We start from the raw sequence: 15,353 nt of genomic DNA, 5'->3' as shown, positions 1-15,353 counted from the left end.
AAGGCCCAACAAAGGCCTCTGTCTGCTGGGGTGGGTGCAGCCATCCCTCAGCCACTGCTGGTTCCAGCTGCTAATCAGTTATTTATCCTTATCAACAAGGATCAGCCCTTTATGAAGTGCAACCAAGGACATGTTGGCCTAAATAAACTTCCAGTGTCCTCTGCGTTCACCTGTCTACATGGCGGGACTGGGGTGGGCAGGGTGCCCTGGGTGCTTACAGCTGGCTCTTGTCCCTCTGTCCTTTCCACACGTCCCCCACCATTTCCTTTGCACAGTCTCAGTAATTTTTAATGCAGTTATTTAGACCCGTGGTGTTCCCCCCAGCCCCACCCCTGACCTGCTGGCCCCAACACCAGTGGGGTTTGACTTGCCCAGTGCTGGATGACCGTCCACATCTGTCGCATCCTGCTGGAGACAAGGGAGCGGGAGAAGCTGGGACTGCACCTTCAGCACCTGCAGGAGAGAGGGTTGCAGGTGAGGCAGTCTGGCCAGGCTGTTCAGCCCATCCCTGCCCGCCCTGTGCAGCCCCAGCCCGGCACAGGAGGGACACCCGAGGGGCTGCCTGCGAGGGCAGGAGGGTCCCAGCAGGAGGGTCCCGGGCAGGACGCTGCTCTGCTGGGGCTGCCGGGGCTGGTGGGACCCCTCTGCCCTGCAGCAGGGCTGGGATGGGCTCCTCAGCAGGAGAAGGCCTGGCCAGGGCACCGTTTCCCGAGTTCTCACGGATTGCTGCCGCCGCAAAGGCTTTGCTTTCCCCTGCAGAGCACTGCTGGATCCAGCCCCACACACGGCCCTCGGGAAGTCTGTGCTGGTCCGGGCGGGCTCCAGCCCCGTGGATCCGTGACACGCACCTGGAGCGCCGCGGTGGCTCCGGAGGGAGGGAAGGCATTGCTCTTGGAACTGGGAAATCACAAAGTGAGGGATCTGCATGCAAAGCGTAGGGAAGCAAATGCAGAAACCTGTTTCTGATTTCAGTGCATGTTTATTTCAGTTTTATATTTATTTCAGGCAAGTGCTTATTACATGGATATCATTCATGTTGGATACCTAAATTCTGGAGCATGAAGAGCCAATATTGTACAGCTGAATAGTAAAAATACAATATGTACAAAATTAGTTGCTTTTTCACATAGCAGATGTATCCAAACACATAAAAATCTTTACAGTCTAGTTTGTCAATATTCAGTATTTCAGTAAATTGGTAACACAGTGACACGTCCTCACTGTAAACACAGACTGCACCTGCCCAGGTGAGCGCGACACGGGGGCTCCTGTGAGGTGCAGGGGAGGGACGGGGGCTCCGGGCCAGTGATGGCAGCGACTGGGCTCACAGTCAGCAGCTCCAGTGACACATTCCTAACGCGGGGAGCACAGCGAGATAAAATAAATGCTTTAGGCAGGAGGGGGGTCACATGCAGTGACAGAGCAGGGGGTCCCCGCTCCCACCACGGCTCCTCACCCAGTGATGCCCAGGCTGGGGCCTGACCAGAAGCCAATAAATCATTGGGTGGTCACAGTCGGTCCCTGATCTCGCTCTGTCAAGCCCCAGCACACTTTTGGCTCAGGTTGTTAAGGCGTATCCATAAGGCGTTGGCACCGGGGTCTGGCCGGAGCGTTCCCGTGGCCGGCACGGGCAGCACCGCGGCCAGCGCGGGCCTGGGCCTGCCACAGCAGCACAGCCTCGGGAGGACGTGCCTGCCTGCCTGCCAGCCAGGGAAAACCTCTCAACAGACACGGGCTGGGAGTTCGGGCATTTCCCTGGGGGTGACTCCTGCACCAGCGCACCCTCACGCTCCAATTTCTATTCACAGCACAAGGAATGGGCTGAACTCATGGGGCTCATCCAGAGCTAGAGCAGAACCAGCCGTGCCGCCCTGATGAGGAGCACCATGACATCCCACGGCCCATTCCCACCAGATCCCAGCACACAACAGCCCCGTCCCAGCCCTGGCAGAGCAGGGACAGAGGCCAGTGGGGCCTTCCTTCACTGTTCAGCAGCCTCAGGCAAGGAGTGAGGCAGCCTGCGAACAGCCAAACACAACCTCTGCCAAGACTGCACCATCCAGTGCTGGGCTGGGATTTTAATAGTTCAAGTTTGGATTATCAAGTTCTGTATAACAGGGACAGAAAGAAGCCATGACTGATTCTACTCACAGCCTATTTTTCTTAACACTAAACATCTGCTTCTAACAACTGATGTTTCACTCAGGGAGGAAATAACCTAAAGACAGTGTTATAATTCATTTTAATCTGTCCCAAATGATAACAAGGGATGGAAAATAGGCCGTAAGTATGAGGGTTTTCCTCTCCTCACCCCCATAGCTTTTAGAATCAAAATAAAGACTGGAATGAACAACTATTCAGAAAAAAACATGCCAAGTCTCAGAGCTGCCCACCTCCACACCAGCTCCAGGAGCCCTCTGCAGCAGCCACTTATCTGACTAAGCTAATTAAGCAAGTGCCTGAACACCAAGACAGGCTGAGCCAAAGTCCTGCTCAGGTATGCAGAGGTCACCAGGTCCATCTGGCCAAGGCTGCTCGCTCCACTGACACAGTGGGGACACTGGATACCCATCACAGAAAGCAAAGGGGCCAAACAAGCACTGACCACATCATCACATGGGACAGAAGACACCTTCCTCCTGACCCCTGGCACACGCCAGGTCTCCAGAGTCCCTTGTACCCACCCAACCTGGAACAGTTCTCACTTTTTTTTCTTTAAATGCAAAAAACACCCTCAGGATGCAAACCAGTCCAAAGAGACACAGGCTACATACAAAAACCAGACACAATAAGCCTTGCATTGCATGTCTACAGGAATCTACCAGGCGTGCGCACGGACAACCACACCGACACCGACACAGCAGCGACACCTCACCTCCACCTAAACCACCCAAAGGCATTTTTTTTGTTTCTTTTGTTACAGAAGGCCACTTTGAAATAAAACAAAGGAAAAAAAAGACAAGGAGCCCAAGAGCAGCAGCAGCAGCAGCAGCCGGCTCAGTGGGATGATGAAGGCCCCGGCCAGGCCGTGGGCACCCCGAGAGCAGAGGCCTCTGCAAAGGGCCGCCCGCTCCGTCCAGCTCTGCTCAAGAAACCAAAACAACCAAAACCCAGCCGTGCCCGTGGCCAGGGGCCCAGTGGGACACTGGAGCCCTTCTGGCCTTCGACACCCAGCACCCAGCGCCAGCACGGACAGACAGATGGACACACACACACACATGCAGAAGAACCCCGACGGCAGCAGTCTGGCTCCAGCCCTTACTTCCCCATGTGAAATGTGGGTCACCAGCTGCCCCCCGCGCCCCCAGGGACACACGACCTGCTGCCTCTCGGATCCCACACAAGCAACTGCAGAGAAACGGGAAATCAGATCACTTCCCTTCCTAAGATAAACTACACAGATCTGGCAAACTTTTACTGGTGAGGTCAGGAATACATTCCTGTATCTAAAGTGTCAGCGTTAAGAGCTCTTTTCAGGACCATTCTAAAGTAGCTGTTTGGGTGCTCTGCCCTCTGCCTGCACTCCCTGGCAGGCCACTGGCAGTGGCTTTGGCAGGCGCAGCCCAGCACGAGGTTTCCCGTGGCCATTCTGGGGTTCTGTGCCCACACATCTGCCCAGCTGCAAACACCCCAGGCCGTGCTCCTGAGCTCTAAGCACAGCTCCAGCTCCTGAGCATGATTTGGCTGTTGGCAGCAGGACGTGGAGCATGGGCTGCCAGGGCACCTACCCTCAGCAGAACCATCTCCACTGACCAACAGCCTCCAAGCCAGGTGTGACAGGACAGAAAACCCTCTCAAACTACTATGCAGAAACCCCATTTTCTATTGTTTCTGTGGCATGGTTACACCAATAACTAATATTATTCAACAACAGAAGAGATTTCTTGTAAACTTCATATTTATTGGTTTTTTGGGGGACAAATTAGATCTTATGAATCCCCAAGTATACATATATATTTATATATAGCTTTCTCCATAGGGAAAACATAATTCAAAGGAGGAGAAACATTCCTAAAGTGCCCCTTGTCATACAGTACTGAACGGGATTTCTAAGAGCATCAGTGTAAATCCAAAGTTTCTGAGCAACAAAAGGAAGGGCTGTGGCTGCTCTTCGTCCTACAAGTAAGAGTGAAGCTCGCTGACTTTAAAAAACAAAAAGAAAAATCCCAAAGAATGTTTCTGGTAGCCCTGAAAAAGGCAAATGGGAACAGGGGTACACACATCTGGAGCAGCTCCTGGGCAGGCCAAGGGAGAGGTTCCTGATGGGGAGGTCAAGACCCATGAAGGGGATCAGACAGACTGCATCGCACGGTTCCAAGGGGAAAGAAAAACTGGCCAGGATACAGCACTGGGCAAGGCAGGGCCACTCTTTGCTCTAGACAGTAAGGGAGGTCAGCAGCACCCCTGTCCATCCAGCACAGGCCATTCAGGAACCCAGCAGAAGCTCATCTCCCTGGGGCTCGGCCAACGCTCCTGCACCAAGCACATTCTCAACCTGGCTCCTTCAATGAGGAGAATTTGTTGTTTTGTGAGTTGGAACAGTAAAAGAAGGCAGAAGCACACGTCCTCCCCCTCCTGACACTGCTGCAGAGGGCAAAGCCACACTCCCTCCTGAGAAGAGAAGAGAACCTGCTGCACGTACTCAGCACTGAGTTTCTGATGAGGAGAAACTGAGGCGTACCCAACCTCATCTCTCAAATACTGGCACACAATGGCCTCCTTGCGAAAGCACCTGCAGGGACAGAGGACAACAAAGTCCTGGCAATTCTGGGAATCTCCCCGTGTTAATGGTGCATTGGAATGAGAACAAATGATCTGCTTAAATGGGGTTCTATGAAAAGAAATCCTTCAAGGTTTGCCCACTCTGCAGGAGCTGTGCTGGCAAGCACAGCCAAGAGCTCCTGAACTCAAGAATGTATGAAAGAAAAATAAAACAAGTGGTTAACTGGGGCTTTATGAACAGACTTCACACAATTCCCAGTGGCACCTGCTCAGAAGGCACAATCACCCCTGACCTCTGCAGTCACTTCTCCTGCCTCCAGACCAGTTTTAACTGGGAACAGTGTGGAACAGGCAGATGTTCTCAATTACACCCCTGACACTGCTCACACCAGTTCTCAACAGACTGAAGTCCTGCTAGAGTCAACAGGTCTGTTGGGCAGAGGATGGATGCTGTTTTCCTGCAGGAGACCTCGGCCCCACGCTGGGCACAGCGCCGTGAGGTGCTCAGCCACCCCCTCCTCCTCTCCCAAAGCTCCTGGGCAGATGTGGGACCCTCCTCCATCCTGCCCCAGCAGAACAGCTGCATTTGGCCTGCAGTAAGGACTGCGGAATACTTGCTTTAAAAAGAGAGGAAGACAGAATGGAGATCATTCACAGCAGTAGCTACATACTGTGCAAGGACCAAAACATTCAGTGAGCAGCGCAACACGTCCTAAGCAGCCTCCCGGGCAGGCTGGCAGGGACCAGCAGAGCCAAACAGCATTCCCCCTCTCCTGGCTCTCTGGGATTTGCCACTACCCTCAGACAGGTCTGCCCCAATCACTGGGAAGGGGGAACGGGAGGGTCCTGAGGGATGAGGGTTCTTTGGTGCACGTCTCACTGTCAGACACGAGCTCTCACACCGACCTCCTGCAGCAAACCTTATCCTGCATAAGGAGAGATTACTTCCCTGTCAAAGGGAACAAAGCTGTTTGAACTGCCTGTGCTCTGGAAGGGAACCACATCCCCTTTTATCCCCTCCAAACCCACTGGCTCCCACACCAAAGCATGATCAGGACAGAACAAACTAACAAACATTAACACATGCAGCAAATCTACCTCATTTCTCTGTCTTCTTGTCCCAGGTTCTACTCACCAGGCCACAGAAATGCCCTGCAAGCTGCCAGCACAAAGTGTGTGCCTCTGCCAAACAACAAACCCGAGAAACCTGGGGGGACCTTGGACCGGCAGGAGGGACCCTGACCGGGGCCATGCCATGCACAGAGATCTGCAAAACCAATTATTGCATCAGCAAACCAAGCCAGACCAAATACAAATTCCCCCAAAAACATCCAAACAAAGCATTGTCAATCGTTAAAATAATAAAAACCAGTATTTTTTTGACATAGCTATAAAATCAAGTCATTTATAAAATGGCAACAAATCAAGTCTGGTTGTGTATTCTTTTTCCTTTTATTAGACAGGACAGAGAATTTCCTTAAAATGCCATAACAAGTCACAGTGATTTTAGATGGTTTTTGAAATGTAATATATTGATGGGAAATACCTTAAACATGGTTTGACTTGTGGTTTGTTATTGGGGGTTTTTTTGTCACTGTACTCTGGTCCACCAAACCATCTATCTTATAGTTTCTTGTTTAGAGAGGACACTCTGGCTTCTTCCTCCAAAAATGAATTTTGTCTCATAATCCTGCAAAATAATCAACCTTACAAAAGGCCTTCAAACGTTATATTTATATATATATGTATATACATATATATATATACACACACATACACACATATATATAAATATAGACTTCTATGATTTTTTTCCCATTCTACGCAATGTCTCAATAAAGAGATCAGCAATTTTTATTCTACAAAGAAGCAACACATAAGAGGGCAAAATTAAAGTCTTAAGAACATCATATCCATAGTTCACTCATTACACATAAAAGGAAAAAAAAATCACCATGAACAACTGTCTTTGAAGTTTCTCGGCGGAGCGGCCCCGTCCCGGCGGCAGGCCCGGCACAGGGACGGCCCGGCCCCGGTTCCGCGCCCCTCCTGCCGAGCCGAGCCGAGCCGAGCCGGGCGTGTTGGAATGTACGGAGTTTCCTTAGGAAAGGTTCCCAACAAAGACCTCGCCGTCCCCTCTAGGCCAGCTTCAGCGTGCTCACCGGGAAGGACGGCATGGTCACCATAGTCACGGGGTTCAGGACCGTCTGCCCGACCAGCTGCGGGTGATGCACCACCTGGGCCCCCACGGCCGGCTTGGCCACCACGGCCGGCTGGCCCAGGCTCGCCGTGCCGTTCACTTGCTGGTGCGAGATGGTGTGAGCGATGTGGCTCACCACGGGCTGGCTGACGGCCACGGGCTGGGGGTAGATGGGCAGCTGCGGGCCCAGGTGAGCCATGTGGTTGATGGTGGCTGGGTGCACAGTGATGTGGCCGATGGGCTGAGCAGCAGTGGTGAGTTGCACGGGGCTGGATGTGGAAGGTGCAATGTGAGCAATGTGCTTGGTCTGTGGCCCCTGAATGACGTGGTTGACAGTCTGGATGACCGAGGCGTGGGTGGTGGCGGTGTGGGCGATAACAGTCGATTGCACGGTCGAGGCCGCCACGATGTGAGTCTGTGCGGGGACGATCGCCTGCGGCGGGACCAGTGCCTGCGTCTGCAGGGAGGGCTGGGCGTGGGGCTTCTGCTGGATGGACACGTGTGGGGGCAGGACCGCAGGGAGTGGGGCAGCAGCACTGGGGGGGACGGCTTTCAGCAGCTCTGGGTGCTGGCGCTGGGTGAGTTTTGGTAATGAGTTCACTGGCCTGTCATCTTCCATATCTTCATCCATGTTGTCTTCACCCTCTGGAAAACACGAAAGGAAGAAACTCCCATAAAAACGCAAGCAGAGCGTGAACTGGACCAACGAGCCTCCCTACAAGGCAGCCATCAGCAGAAGAAGACGCGCAGGAGACGTCACTGAGCTACAGGCTGGTGGCACAGTGGCATGGCACGGCATGGCACGGCATGGCACAGCCCTCTCCTCACTGCCTGTGGGCCAAGGACACAGGGCCGGCCAAGTGTGACAGCCCAAAAACCCAGCTGGAGCAGGGTGCTCCCAACAGGCTGAGAGGAGGCACTGGGCAGGCAAGGGGAGCACCACGAACAGAGGCTGACAGAAAACACCTGGCTGAGCTGTCTGGGCTGAAGTGGGCTCCTTCTGGGAAGAGGAACGGGGTTTCTTTTCCTGGCCAGTTGTTCCACTGATAGGCACAACTCCTTCTGCTCCCAGAGCAGGAAGGAAATTGCCATGAAGAAACATGGCAGCAAGTCTCTTGTCTGAAAGGTCTGGAAAATGGACTCTTGTCCAGTCCAGGAACTAAGGAAGCAAAACAGGAACATACTAGCCCTGAGATTAGAAGACAAGCCCAGCACCCCGCACTGCCTGTTCTAGCGCCAGCCATGGAGCAAGGAATAAAAATTTCAGGAGACACAGAAGCAGCAGGAAGACCAGGAAGACACTTCCCCTTCACAGCTCTGGGAAGCAGAGCTTGATGTGGTCGTTCCGGCAGAGGCCACTGCAGAGGGATCAGCTGGCACTTGTAAGGACAAAGCACTGCTACTCCAACTTCCATCAGACCACACCTGGAGCCTGCTCCTACCATCAGAGGTGATGAGCCTGAACAAACTCAGGATCTCACTTCCCAGAACCTGCCACATCATCTGCCTGGCATGCCAAGAGCAAATGCCAACTTAAAGAACTGCTGTGAATGGTCCTGCACTGCTACAGCCTCCGTGTCTCTGGAAAACTCTGCATCCAGACTGCCTACTCTTCCTGCTGCAAATCCCTGGCGTGGAGAGAAGCATGCATTCTCCCATCTCACAGAAACTTCTCGCTGGAACTGCATGTCAGATATCCATTAGTGTCATTTCATCTTCGCTGTGAATCCTCCTCACACAATGTGAAGGCTCATTAAAAGTTGTTCAAATGCTCTGGTGATCCTCCCTGTACCAAATCCTTCTTCCATATGTGCTGAACACCCTCCCACATCCACACAAATACACCAGGATGCCCACTTCTAATGAGCAGGGCTGCAGAGCTGTGCAAGAAAATACCTAAGTTTGGAAAGCAGGGATTTATCTCCACTATGAGGTCAGATGTGACAACCTGCATTTTGTATCTACCTGACACTGATGCACAACTTTCAGTTTACTTCACATGAGCAGCAGTGTGTTGTTAACATCAATCATTACAAAAACTCCAAAACCTTTTACTTTATTCTGAATGCAAAGAAACCCTGATGCTGCTAAATGAAGATCCCCACCACTCCATGTGACTACGTCAGTGATCTTCCAAGATGACTATGAAAAAAGAGAACAGTTATGGGTACCTGATGCTGTCGAGGTAGATGCCTGGTCATCCTCTGGCTGAACTGTTTGCCGAATAATTCTGTCAATCTCCAAAACATCCATCCACTGGCTCAACTCATTCTTCAGTTCTGCCAGCCGCTGCTGGGTAGCGATCTTCTCCCTCGCCAGCCGCTCCATCTCGTGTTCGTATTCTTTTTCCTTCCTCTTTAAAGTCTGAAGTCGGAGAAAATAAAAAGAAATATAATGAGAGCAAAGACAGGAATAACCTACACTAATCTGGTCACTCCCATGTCCACAGCTCATTATTTTATACTGCCAATTATGCTGGTGTAAAATGTGTTCAGCTATATTGACACCTGCCAAATTCGGGCAGAAAGAGGAGGACAAGAGCTGGCACATAAAGTATTGCTCTTGTTGAAGGCTTTCTGCTTTCTGAGGGAAAACTGGTAAGCTCCCAAAAGAGAAATGCTTAGAAGAAAAAGCCTAAGTACTGATGATCTTCTGAGCAACACACACCACACAAGAGCTCCTGACCTAGAGGAGACGGTGGATGGTAGAGCCAACAACCCCTGCATCACGGGGCAATCCTGAGGTCGAACAGGAAGGAAGGGTGCATGCTGTCCTCTCCTGCTAATGCCCCCTTGGTGCTGGGAATCACCACATCCATTGGTAAGGTCAGGGGAGCGGCTGCATCAGTCAGCACAATACAGAGAAGCGTCCCACACTGCCCAGCACTACTGCTGGGAAATACAAACCACACCCTGCAAGGGGGATCAACTGCTCCAAGGCCCCTTCTGTGAGTTTTCAAACCAGTGTAGCACTGCACAGTCAGAGACCTGGTCCCCCAGCCCAGGGCCACACTTACTACATGCATAAGAGACAAAATTAGGTGAAACCTGTAAAACCACGTACACACTCTCCATTTTCTGAAGTTAAGTTTCACCACTGGGAATTTAAATCCCACACACACTTCTGAAAATACCAGCCACACAGAACCCACACGGATGCTCCTATTCCCTCACTGCTGGCAAGCATTGAGCTCAAAAGCAAACCCCACACCTGGCAGTGGACCAGGTTCATGGTCTTCTTAACACATCTCTTCATTTCTCTCTCAGGTTGTCCAGGATGAGTACAATCAGAGCCTGACCTCATGCCTTTCAATAGTTCTGCTGGTGCTGTAGCTCACAGGTTTGCTGGGAAGGACCTCAAAGCCTGTTCAGCCATCCTTTAATGCAGCCTAAGGTGACACAGATTAGGGCAGCTCCTGCCGCTACCTTTGTCCTGGTAATAACAATAAAGGAAGTATTTTTAAAAGAGCCGAGCAATGTGTGTTAGCAGGGCACAACCACTGCAGGTGTGTCAATGGAGACAGCTCCTCTCCCTCCAGATCAGCTAAAAGCTCCTCAAAACAGAGGGTTTTCAGACAAAGGGGGCAGTTCTTTCTCTCCTGTTGCTTTTCAAGCCAAACCAGGCAGCAGACAGGTAGCCATGGGGACAGCCAGGAAGGAAGGATGGGGACTCCTGAAATCCTGCCTCTGCACCAGCCCTGACCTGTAGCCCAGAGATTCCCACGTGGCTGAGGCCCAAATCCACAGGCTAGTTTTAAAGTCTGTTTCCTATCAAGTGCAGCCAAAGCTTTTCGCCTGACCCAGAAAAGTCATGTGCTCTGTGTGCTCATTCTGTGAATGAGACACAGCAGGATGGAGGGGAAGGTGACGAGGAAGGTGCACGCTCCCAGATCAGGTTTAAACACTAAGGAGACTTGTATGTAACTTGTCTGGATGTCTTCCCTATGTCACCAGGAAGGAGGCCAGCAGAAGGCAGGCTGAAGCCAAACCTGCTGTGCAAACATGAGCCCAGTCCCTCTCTGCAGCATCTCCCCAGAGCTGCTCTCCACGCAGGGCACGAGAGGACAGAACAGGAACAGCTCTCCAGGAGGAGCAGACACAGATCCCCGCAGAGCAGCCTCCACCGCAGCGGGCACAGCACACGCATATTCAAGCAGATTTGGCTTCACTCCCTGCTGTGAGAGGAGACTCCCAGCACTGGGGGAAAGCACTACTATAAAGTATGAGCAGGGCAGCTGGTAATTACTTACAAACTTTTAATTACTGGGAAGGCAGGCAAACCCTTAGCAAGCACCAGGACGAGTCTCCCAGCCAAGAGAGCCAGGGAATTCACTATGTCACTCTGAAGGCACTCCACAGGCTCTGGGACACGGCACTGCTCCAAGCCCAACCCTGTGGGCTCTGCCTCCCTCACAGCCAGCAGTCCCAGCTCCTGACTGGTGCCAGCTCCCAGCAGCCCCGTGCTGGGTCTGCATCTCCTCCTGGGCTCTGGCACGGCTGGGCGCTCTCCACGGGGAGCTGCTGGGGAGGCTGGATCAGCAGATGGGCTGGAGGCACCAGTAAATGTTTCAAAACCTATTCCGGGATGCAATTCACTGGAGCTCACTTGGTAAAGACAGATCTCCAGGCTGAGCTGCTCTGGCCTAGTAATGAACGTGGTGGGATGAAGTGGAGCCCTCTTCCCTCTCCTCTGAGCTCCCCTCCCAGCACTGCCCCACTCCCTGCAGGTACCGGTGGCCGCAGTCCCCTCCCAGGCTCCGCAGGGACTGGGAGTGTGCCTGCACCGGGAGCAAGGAGAGCCCTGGCCCACTGCACACACGACACGACACGTGGAGGGACAGGAGCAGGACCCGTGCCCGTGCGGCTCTCCCACAGCACCACTGTCTCCCGCTGCCCGCGGCGCTCCGCCCTGGGCACACGCAGCTCTCTGGCATCCGCCCCCTGGCAGGTTATCTTCTGCAAATCATCCTGCCCACTCAGGGGCCAGGATCTCCCATCAGTCAACAGAAAGTCCACAGTGACAGCCAGCCCTGGGTCATTGGGACTGTGGTCACTGACCTCCCCCGGCACATCAAAACCTCTAGAGACACCCACTGATCCCCAGGATGTTCTTCTAAACAGGAATTTCTGTCAGCACTGTCACCATGGATCCCATGCAATACAAAAACAGATGTTTTAAAATAACATATAACTACACAGACACTTTTCCCCAAACCCAAGCCTTTGCAATTTTCCAACAGTGGGCATGTAATGGTAGCACTGAAAAGGGCAGCAGGGACCCTAAAACTACAAACAACACAATAATTGAGAATTAAATTTTGATAAACTAAATCCATACAAATGCCCAAACACCTTTCCTTTGAAATCTGAAATTTCATTTAGGCAGAGGCTTGGGCCAGCTGCAGGGCAGGAGCTGCCACCTGACCCACCTCCACAGCCACTGGGAAGGACCATGGCAGGGGCTCACATCTGGTGCCGGCACCTGGGATGACAGTTAAGGTGCTTGCCAAGATCCTGAAGGACACACACTTCACCTGGCTCATGAAATACTGCTCCTGTTTCTGATCCTGATCACTGAAGTTACCTGCACTTCTGTTTTCCCACTTTCTCAGGGAGAGGCCAGGCTGGCCCCAGGAAGGCCAGGCATGCCCCTCCAGCTCTGTTCTGTTGGCAGAGGGCAGCCCAAAGCTGGGGGTGGCCTCTCACTGAGCCCACCCCATCCCAGATGCAAGCACCAGGCTCCAGTGCAGACCCTCCTTCTTACGTCTGCGTCTCCATCACTGTAGCATTTCTTTTTTTCCTGTTAAGCAATTGGGAACCCTGGTTGCCCAGGCAACTGTTACACTGCAGTGTGAGGAACCTACAGAAGCTATGACTTTACAACTCTTTTATTTTTCGCACTTAAAAAAATGAGCATCACTTAAAAGAGTAGGCCCTGGCCATGCCAAGGGGGAAGCTGAGCTACCCCAGGAAGAAATAATGGATTTCCTCATACTCTTGTGAATCCATCAAAGGATTTTGATGCTTGAGAAGTTTTGCAAATAACTGCTGGCTCTGTGAAAGCAGATGATGCTCCTCTCTGAACGCTGTCAGTCCTGCTGAGCTGAAGCTGAGTGAGGACTCTGCAGCAGAGCAAGGGCTGGACCCTCCCCTGGCAGGCACAGGCACAGCAGGGGCTGCTCCATGTGCAGGCGAAGTGGTGACAGGGACACAAGGGCACTGGCGAGTCCTATCATCTTTTATTTAAACACCAGCAATCAAATTTAAATCTACATGTGGGTTTGCTTTTGCTCCCCTAGAGTATCTGATTCTCCTCCTGTACCTGTCAGCTCCTTGGCAGCCTTTATCCACCTGGATTATTGAAGCGAGACCAGACAACTGCAGTGACAGCTCAGGCCTGACACAATTCCAGTGGTAACTCTTCCCCACTTTGTGCCCACTGTCCTGGCTGGTTTGGAGCCACTATTTGGTCCTTGTGTGCATCTCCCTGTCATCATTTTGTAAACAAACCATACACCAGCTCCTGCTCTCCTTGAATAGCAACAGTCATTTGTCACTGCAAAGAATTTTCCATTTTATAGCTGTCTGTAATTAAATTGCTCACTCTCATGTCAAGACTGGAAATAATGCCCCCAATGCCTTCCCTGCACCTGCCTCAGGAATGCTGCTGGCCCTGTGGCTGGCATTAGAGAGGTTTAAAAGGCCTTATTACACAGCTCCCCTCATAAACATTTTATAAGCCGTTTAAAAACACACTTTCAATTATGAGTTTTCCAAAGCATATTTCAGCTCTTTTCTTCTTTTACATTTGCTGATTGAAAATACCCCATCAATAAGCAATCAGGAGAGTGATTTGCAATTTTGAGCCAGATCCTTTAACTCTGCTCTGGGGATCACAGCTGGTGCCAGAGAGTGGGACATGCTGAGCCAGGGGGGTCCTTAGCTGCCACTGACCTACAGGGCCTCCAGCACAGACCAGACCAGCTGGTCAGGCTCTCCACTGCTGCACAGAGTTTTGATTCCTTATGTCCTTATGTTTGATTCCTTTTATGGAAAAAACCCTACATCCTAAGGATCTTATTCTTGCTGGGACTGCCATGGTGCAGGAGATTCACAGCAGGAGCAAGAATCCACCAACCTGACTCCAAAAATGTTCCAACCAGGACAAGAGGGATGCTGGGGAACAAGCTGTCCCCACAGAGTCCCAAATGGAACCCAAACAGCCCCAGCTGCCAAAACTCCACTGGCCAAGGCACTCACCTGTAGGATTTGAGGATTTTCCATCACTCCTATCAACTCTGGGCATTCCTACTTCGAATGGTGCTAAATAGTCTACGTTGCTCAGCTGCCACATGTTCACAGAACAGCACTGACACCAAGCCCACCCGACCTGCTGCCAGGGAGCAGAGCCTGGGGGGAAGGTGAGGAGTCAGCTCTCCCAGTTGAGCCCGGGGGAAAGGCGAGGAGTCAGCTCTCCCAGCCTCGGGAGCCACTGCCTGCACCCTGCAAGGTGACAGCACCTGCCAGGCCCCGTCCCTGCCCCACGATGCCACCAGCCCCTGTGCCTGCAAGAGGCAGCCGTGTGTGAGCCGGCCGGCTGCCACGGGAACCAAAGCCATGGTTTCCATGGCAACTGCTTCACTTCCCGGCTCTCGGAGATGGGATCCCAGTGATGCTGGACGGGCTGGCCTGGTACCCCCACAGCAAAATACAGGTGGAGCACCACGGCTCCCCTGCGGAGCAGAGCAGAGCAGGGCACCGCTGCAGGGCAGGGCAGGGCACCGCTGCAGAGCAGGGCAGGGCACCGCTGCAGAGCAGGGCAGGGCACCGCTGCAGAGCAGGGCACCCCTGCAGGGCAGGGCACCGCTGCAGAGCAGGGCAGGGCACCCCAAACCGAAGTGAAGCCCGCCAGGTGAACCAGAGGCTGTTCCCAGCTCCCGTGAGCGTGACCCCTGCACCACCAGCCCGGCCGTGGGTGTCTGCCATGTCCAGCAGCCTCGTGACCCAGCGCTGGACGAGGACAGCAGTCAAGGAGCGCCACTGTGTCCTGGGAGGGGACGTCACCGTCACGCAGGCACGGGGACTCGGGCCAGGAGCACGTCCTCGCTGCACAGGCTGCACCCACCTTCCAGCAGCTCCCTGCAGGGAGGGCACCACCCACCACTGCTCAACCTGGCTGCAAGGGTAGGGTGAACTTCTAGACAGAAATACTTCCCAGCACAGGAAATATGCCTGCAGCAATCGTAAAAATGAGAACATGCATTGGTATTTACATTTATAATTTCCCACTGATAACTGCACTTCAGGCTCCTGATAAGAAGAGACGTCAGGCCTTAATCTGAGATCAAAACTAGGGCTGGAACGTGGCTGGTTGCACCGACCTGTCAGAGTCAGCCTCCTGAAGCACCACATTCTGGACAAAGTACAAACAG

The 15,353-nt window shown here is 52.7% G+C and overlaps 1 protein-coding gene across 2 annotated transcripts in view; it reads right to left on the bottom strand.

The window, feature by feature from the left end:
• Window positions 1–959: 959 nt before the first annotated feature.
• MNT (MAX network transcriptional repressor) overlaps window positions 960–15,353 on the bottom strand; it is a 33,450-nt gene continuing 19,056 nt past the window's right edge. For both annotated transcript variants that reach the window (XM_072916868.1, XM_041720123.2), the window contains exons 5-6: window positions 9,094–9,286; window positions 960–7,567 (exon numbers count right to left, since the gene is read on the bottom strand). In XM_072916868.1, the coding sequence (XP_072772969.1) occupies window positions 6,861–7,567; window positions 9,094–9,286 (900 nt within the window). In that variant the 3' untranslated portion in view covers window positions 960–6,860. The remainder of the gene's footprint in view (window positions 7,568–9,093; window positions 9,287–15,353) is intronic.

The sequence above is a fragment of the Taeniopygia guttata genome, chromosome 19, assembly GCF_048771995.1.
Source record: "Taeniopygia guttata chromosome 19, bTaeGut7.mat, whole genome shotgun sequence".
Lineage (NCBI taxonomy): Eukaryota > Metazoa > Chordata > Aves > Passeriformes > Estrildidae > Taeniopygia > Taeniopygia guttata.
Note: the sequence above shows the minus strand (reverse complement) of the source record. Positions and strands in the feature narration are given on the sequence as shown.